Genomic DNA, 8,080 nt, shown 5'->3' with positions numbered 1-8,080 from the left:
GTGTGTGTGTGTGTGTGTGTGTGTGTGTGTGTGTGTGTGTGTGTGTGTGTGTGTGTGTGTGTGTGTGTGTGTGTAAAAGCTGCATAATGGTCTTCTGACATAAGTCTTCACCTTCGCCTGCAGGTGAAGCATACACATCGTTTTAACGTTGTCTTGTAAAACACTCAGGTTTTTAGTGTTTCCCTGAAACATTGCTTTCTTCTTTGCATATAAAACGAGTCTCATCTCAGGCTCATCTTTCGACGTTGTGCGTGGCCCTTCCCCCTCGTGCTCTGTACAGGTGTGCCTGTCCCAGTTTTGCAGTGTTGGCAGATTTCTGCACCGTGGCTATGACGCTGTAACTGTTGAATGTGGATGCATTTCTTCTCTTATACCATTTTCAGACGTTTCTTTAGCCATATGAGGGTGACTTTTGTAATTATCCCGAAAAGACTCAAAATGATTGGCTGTTTTGTGCTCCTCCAAAGCTGCAAACTTCCGCACAACCTGCAACTATGTGCGTCACATTTTACAGGGGGAAGAAAAGAAAGAGAGCGATGCCTCTGCCCGTGTAGACCGCATGACTCCCGTCCCAGTGTCATCCATAGGCTAACATGTGCGTCCCATGCGCGGACCTGTCTGTGATTCTCAGCACGTAAAGCAAGAAAGCTGTCAGCGATGTATTTATGACGTCGAAGTTAACAAGCCCTGCTAGGTCTCACACGCCATCAGCCGCCTGTTCAGCCTGTCCCGGCCACCTTTTGTCTCCATCCCTAACATGCGATGTTAACAGCTTAATGCAGCTTCTACATGGCTCGGAGCAGAGTCAGCCCACAGCAGAACGCAGTGTTGGGAACAACCTTCTGCTTGAACGAACCGGCTTTGGAATAATTTATGTCCCGCCCTGCGTCCTGTGAGTGAATGATGTGACGGGACGTTGTAGTGGATGTTACATGGCTGTGATCATACGTGCGAGATAGAATATGTGCGTCACATGGAGCTTGTTGCTTGTTCATTACCGAGACTACATAAGTAATAAGCACAGGAATCTACGACGCAGGTGTCCCAAAACCTGTGGTCATTATTTCGTGCTTTCATCACAATAACAGCCTCTCAAAAACATTGATTAGTTGGATCTTATCTCATAGGTTGGTTATTGTTCCAGTTCATTTTCACACTCTATTATGGGATGAACCTAATGTGTTTCTATTGATAGTTTTTGTTGGAGCAGCTTGATATAAGCTCAGCTAATATTGCCACTATTAGCTTGTCTTCAGGGACAATTAAGGATGAATTGGAGCTATTAACTTATCCAACCTGTCGATCCATATTAAAAACATAAACAACAGTGTACAACAAGTGCATTTTGACAAAGGTATTGATTTACGCTTAAATCTAAGAATGTATGACCCATTTGTTTATATATAATGCTGGTTAGTACACATTAAAGAAGTACATATGTATTATTTTCCACATAAAATTTGAATGAGCGTTATTTTTCTCCAAAAATGCATCAATCATCAGGGAACAGGAGCATAAGCTGACTGTGCTGTGTGTCCCTGTACAGCTTTTCAATGGATTCCTGTAATTAAAGCCTGTCCTCCAAGTCATCAACTCCACAGATTTGTGAAACAAAGAAAAGAAACACCACACCACAAGCCGGTACTGCAGGCCTGCCGTCATCGTGCCCCTGACACGCACTGCACTGGATCTGTCCGTGGTGCTGATGCTCATTTTCACACGCTAAATCAGCTCTCTCGAGTTCAGGGTCAGCTTGTGTGCATTTACCATTTACAGAAGAAGTGTCTTGCCTGCAGCCTTTGATGGCTAAGGGAAATGTATTGCTGAATTATCCCTGAACAAACCCTAACCCTGCAGACCCTTTCAATACACCGCTAAGGTCCACAGTTATGCAGGCAAGTGACTAACGCTCAGTATTTTAAAATGTCTATTCACATTTTTTTTACGTGCAGCTCCTGTTGCTGCTGATCTGCTGTTTGTGAGCTGATTACAGAGACTGTCATATCTGCAAGACAAATGCAGGGATCTGACTTGGACACAGATGTGGCAGTGTTACGGTGGTGTGCTCACTCACATTTGAAAAGCCTCTTAAAATCTATATCTCTACATTTAGAATGAGATGAGGAATAGATCTTACTGTTGCCTTATGTTTCACATACTTTGGTGCCATATGTGGTTTTATTTAAAAGGAAATTCAAATCGGTTTTTCATCAAATATAATACAGTAACACCTGTCATGTCACTGTTTTTTTGTCGTTGTTGCCCATAACACTTGGTGGAGGCTTTCTTGTGTTTCTACAGTAACATGTCAGCAACAAGTTACTGGTGGGATGAACCAGCTGTTTGAAATATTTATCCCTTCTCTATGTCTTTATTATAAACATAAATGCACTCGAGTGGGAAGAAGATTCAGGGGAAAACATCACACAGCTGTGTAAAGCCAGCTGTATATCCCAAATGGCATATTATAATAGTTTGCATCAGTGAGTAAGCGCTTATTTAATTCCACCAATTCAGATTGTGTAATTCTGGTCAGCGTACTGAATCTCTGTCATTACTGTATCTGTACTGAAAGATAAGCTTGTCTAGCAGGCTACAGCAGTTTAATGCTAATCTGGACTTATTCATGTGTTTCCTGCAGTTTTCTGCGCGTGCAGGAATTAATGCCCTTCACATTTCCTGTTGATATGGATCTCTCTGTGATCAGAGAAAATGTTTTGCCACCTTAATCTTAACATAGCAGTTTCTTTACTACCTATCAAGTTATGTCAATAGGGGCACCAGTAACTAATGTTTTGGTCAAGTCCTGTACACCATTAAATTTCCATACCATGTTAAGATGAGCTCTCTTTTCAATATGCTAATACTGTTGTTTGTTTTCCATTAACAGCTGGTTACATCAGTGACTACATCAGCCCTGTTGTGTACGATGGTGAGAGTGACAGTGGCATCAAGGTCCCCTCTCCTGATCCTCTCTACGATGGTATCCACAGTGACTATGGGGCTCCCGACTCTGAGTCTCCTGACAGCCCTGGCTCAGAACTCACGGATGGTTATATCAATGGAGACGCTGCAGTGAGCGAGGGTTACACAGTCGATGCATTCTTCATCACCGATGGCCGCTCGAAGAGGAAAGCTCTCAGCAGCCCCAGGACCATCCAGAGGCACACCTGTAACGAGTGCGGCAAAACCTACGCCACGTCTTCCAACTTGAGCCGGCACAAACAAACGCATCGCTCGCTGGACAGCAAGCTGGCAAAGAAATGCCCGACCTGCGGGAAGGTGTACGTGTCCATGCCCGCCATGGCCATGCACCTGCTCACTCATGACCTCAAGCACAAGTGCGACGTGTGCGGAAAGGCGTTCAGCCGACCTTGGCTTTTACAGGGCCACATGCGCTCGCACACAGGGGAGAAACCGTTTGGGTGCGCCCACTGTGGGAAGGCCTTCGCAGACCGCTCGAACCTGCGCGCTCACATGCAGACCCACTCGGCCTTCAAACACTTCAAGTGCAAACGCTGCAACAAGACCTTCGCGCTCAAGAGTTACCTGAACAAGCACTATGAGTCTGCCTGCTTCAAAGGCCCCTTCTCTCCTCTCGGCCCCCTAGATGCATGACCCCCCCATATAGATCAAACGAGACAAAACTGCAGACGTGAATTACAATTACCCTTACGGACTTAACTGCAGACACAAACAATATATTTTTGGGTCAGAATGTGACCTTGCTTTCCCTCCTCACCCCTCCTCACTGGCCCTCTGCCCCCTCCCCCACCTCGCCTCCCTTGGAGCCTATTCGTGATAATGAATATGATGAAGATAGCACAATTTTTTCTCCTTGAGATTTGCCCACTTAAGGATTTAACTGATCGACGCATGCACTTCCTCAAAAAACAAAACAAAACAAAACTCTTCACGTCCTCTTCCTCTGTCCATTGAGGATGGAGACATTAATACTGACTTCCTCCTGGCTTCTAGATACAGTATGACTCCGTATATTTTGGAAAAAGGGATGACGATGAGGATGACGACAAAGACAATAGTAAGCCTATAGCTACTAGTTTCCTCCCTGCACTCAAATGCAGTGAAAGTTTTTTCATTCTGATGTTGTTTCTTTTTTGGAAGAATTATAGTAATAATAATAGTAATAATAATGATAATAATGCTCTGCTGCACCAAGTGACCATATTCTCTCCACTACTGAGGTCAAAATACTATTTATTTATTTATTGATTTATTTGTTTTGACATTTTTTTTTCTTTTTTATGTGTTTATACTTGATTTGATAACAATGAAAAGTGTTGCCATTTATTTGTTGCACTTTAATTTCTGTATATGTATGTAGGATATTTGCCAACCTCTTTTTACCACTACAGGCCAAAGCATATGTCACTTTTTTGAGTACTATTTTTTCCTATTATGTTGTTAATACCTTTTTTCTTATTAACGTTATTGCATGCAAAAAAAAAAAAAAAAGAAAACAGAAAAATATTATGAAAACCTATGCCAACATCATAAAAAGCTTATGATTTTTGCCAAAATCCTATAGCTAGAACCCGAGGGCAATATTATTATTTTTTTCTCTTGGAGCCTCCATAGGACTCTTTAAAAGCAATAATCACTTAATGCATGGTATTTTATGATGAAGTTATGAAGTATTACCTACTACTGTATAGCAGTTTAAAAATCAGGTATGTTTTACTTCACCTATAGTCATAAACAGAAAAAATACTAATATTACAGACATCAGGGAACATGCCAATGTAGTGTTAGAGTATCAAAAAGAAAAGTCCTGTCTTTCCTCTCTTGTTATGCACTGCCTGCCTCTTAGTGAGTAGAACTAATGTAGGATGTAGACTAGAGAGGCTGGGATCAGCTGCCTGCTGGGTGAGAGGCCTATTGTAGGATAACTACTGTATGACCCTGACTGCCCTGCTCTGCAATAGCTCTAGTGATTTAATTGTTAACAAAAACAAACAAGGCCTTACTTTGGCTCAGGCCTTTTCCTTAGATTGGATACTTAGATTGGATAATTGGCCATACATCAAAATTCAGTGGTTTACTGATGTTTATGAGATGGCAAAATGACACTTAAATGTGTTTAAACAGTATTTCCTGTCACAGTCGGCCAAGTTTAATAACACCAATTTTATCTTTATGTTAAGGTTAAAATAGCAATCAGATTGGATAAATATGCAATAAGATATCCATCACCCTTAATTGACAGCTAGCATATATGACATGCAGCTGCTATCTGTTAACAACAAAGTTTAGTTGAAGTTGAACCAAAGTCGACTTCAGCCGAAATGCAATTACTCATCTGCTCTTCCGGTTCGCTTCCAACCCATAAAGCGTGCTTTCTTAAACCACAGGAACAGCATGCACTTTAGCTTGATGGTCAGATTGCAGCTTAGCTACAACTGTTGTAGATACACCAGACTGAGTCCTGATTATTCTGCAGTAGGCCCCACTCACCCCTACTGGGCCAACTGAAGGGTAACTCTAAGATCGAGAAACCTACGGACAGGCTAACTTTAATCAACCCCGACCCCATGGAAGATTTAACCTTTAATCTAGGTGGTCAATACCAGTGTTGCTGAACCCAGTTCTCTGCAGCTCAGAAACCTTTTCTACAGATTCATGGAGCTTCCCAGGAGACAGACTGAGGACACACAGATTTGCACAGGAAAATGTTTGTGTGTTCATCATAAAATGCAGCACGTCGACATCGTGATCTCGCATAGAAACATAAACACGGGTGCACAGATGCATGGGTGCACGTCCTCACATGTGAGCACACGGTGCCTGCTGACGAGCCATTTGGGGTGACTAAACTTTTGTGTACAGTGAAGCTTGAGCAATTAAAAAAATAGAACAGGTTTAATATTCAGATGTGAATCTTTAACAAAGAAAGCTTTTTGTAATTGCAGTGCTTCCTCAGACACTCAGTGTAAGTCCGGACTGGCCCGTATTGAACACAGTTTATAAGGGCACACGGACAAAAGGACATCACGGTTATGTGGATGCATTAGCTAAACCAATTTTTATCTCAGAGATGAATGATCAAAGGCAGCCATGGTTGACAATTTTATAAAGTCAAAAAGTCTACAGTTTGTGATAAATGCTTTGCCGCACAATAACACAGTACAATACAATTATATTTTCCAAAGAAACTTTTTTTAAAGGCAATATTAAAGGAAGCACTTCTGTTGTGACTGAGGGAATCAGTGTGTGAGTCAGCAAATTGTAGGTCTTATCTCCTTTCTTGATGTATGAACTAGATTTGAGCTGCAATTACTTGAATTGTATCAGATGATTAGTCATAGCGCTCCAGTCTGTTGTGGCCGAGCACTTTTGCCTTTTTATGTATGATTTTGGCCAAAATACCCAACAACAGTTATAAATACAAAAAAGGCAAACAGCTGCAAAAACAGTGTTAAAAGCATGATTGCGATTCCCTTTACGCAAAGAGAACAAAAGCATCACCTTTATTTTTCTACACACGTTTCTCAGACACTGATAGTAGACGTAAGAATAGGACAAAAAAGGGTGAAAGTATCATCTCTGCAGTTTCTCTAACTGTTTACTTATCCCAAATTGTATCATTGTAAACTCTGGTTGAAACTTTGCACTGTAGTCTAAATGTATTAGGGCTAAAGTGGACGTGTGGCTGTTAAGTGGTTTTTAAAGGAGAAAGGATTCGTTTTGAGTCTGTTTGTCTGTGTGTCTGTCTCTGGCCAAGCTCCTGGTCTGGCCTCTTTAAGCACTTCCATTTTAGTCATCTCCACCCTAAAGAAAGTAGCACAATGAAACTAACTAGAATTCAGGTAGAGAAGAATTAAAAACCTTGTACTAGCTTGACCTCTCTTCTTTTTTGTATTTTCAAGTTAAAGAATGGTAATAAACCTAAATAATCATTTATTGCAAGAGGGTTTGTAAAGAATCCTTTGGATTGAGACATTTTTACTGCTGTATAGTGATATCTGACACACCTTACCTCAGGAGGGTTGGATCTCTGTTGCAGAGTGAGGACCTCCTGGGTTTTTTTGAGCCAGTATTCAGACAATGTAAGCACAATGAACACAAAGCATTTTGTGGCACTTCATAATAAAGAATAATCTTAACGAACCAAGGCAATTTGTTGTAGTCTGTGTCATGTCTTAAGAAATATGTATTTCCTACTATCCAAGATAATAGAAATCAGGAAGTAATTTGACCTGCAGGTAATGGACACTGTGTTAATTGATTTAGTTATTAAAATTCCTGTTAGCTTTTTCTTCTTCTTCAGTTCATGCTGTTGCAGTGAGTTTGCCTTTTAAGTCAAAAGAGTGCTCAGTTCATTTGCATAGAAAAACACTTGCTCTGATTAAACAGCCCATACTTTGCATTAGCTTTGTCAATATTGTATGTTTAGACAGGCACTGGGCTAACATTAAACTCAAAGCTGACTTGATGGTTAAATATGTTCACCGTGATAACTCTGTATTAGGACATTAAACACTTGTTAAGTAGGGGAATGTTGGACTTTTTTTTTTTCAGTAAGGCATTTGTTAATAACCTTATTGGATAAATCGAAGTCAAAGATAACAAAACCAACAAACCCTGATTGATGCTCAGAAGCATGTGATCCAAAATTATTTCCAAACCAGAGAGTAGACCCCCGAGGGAACAGAAAAAGCATGGATTTATAGACCTACAGTCCTAAATGTTTGAGACAGTAGTCTAGTCACTTTTCATCCCTAAAAAGTACTATGTGTGCTACTTTAACTCAAAGCTTTTGCAACGTAAACTGCAAATGTGACAACGCTGTTTTCATGTGCCGTGCTATGCCAGAATGAATCCCATCACTTCCTCCCCTCAGCTTGTTTCATTCACGCTGGAAAAAATGCAAAAAACCCAGTCTGATTGTTTTATATTACATCTGTTTCTCTGATAATGGACAACACATTAAGCATGCACTACAGTACAGCTGCAGCTGTAAGTCTGCTCCACTGTATCAATCATGTGGTAGCTCATCCTTAAGTGAAGTAACAGTTCAGCCCCGATGTTTGCTCCTAGTAAGCACAGACACTCCAAATCT

The 8,080-nt window shown here is 41.0% G+C and overlaps 1 protein-coding gene across 1 annotated transcript in view; it reads left to right on the top strand.

Moving 5' to 3' along the window:
* Positions 1-4,476, top strand: part of LOC102192038 (transcriptional repressor scratch 1) — a 6,350-nt gene extending 1,874 nt beyond the window's left edge. The window contains exon 2 of the mRNA XM_005738548.1: positions 2,891-4,476. Coding sequence (XP_005738605.1) covers positions 2,891-3,618 — 728 coding nt within the window. The 3' untranslated portion in view covers positions 3,619-4,476. The remainder of the gene's footprint in view (positions 1-2,890) is intronic.
* The last annotated feature ends 3,604 nt before the right edge of the window (positions 4,477-8,080 follow it).

This window comes from Pundamilia nyererei, unplaced genomic scaffold (genome assembly GCF_000239375.1).
Source record: "Pundamilia nyererei isolate P.nyererei 1_Seehausen unplaced genomic scaffold, PunNye1.0 scaffold00084, whole genome shotgun sequence".
In the NCBI taxonomy this organism is placed as follows: domain Eukaryota; kingdom Metazoa; phylum Chordata; class Actinopteri; order Cichliformes; family Cichlidae; genus Pundamilia; species Pundamilia nyererei.
The sequence above is the reverse complement of the archived record's forward strand: the minus strand, read 5'-3'. Positions and strand labels throughout refer to the sequence as shown.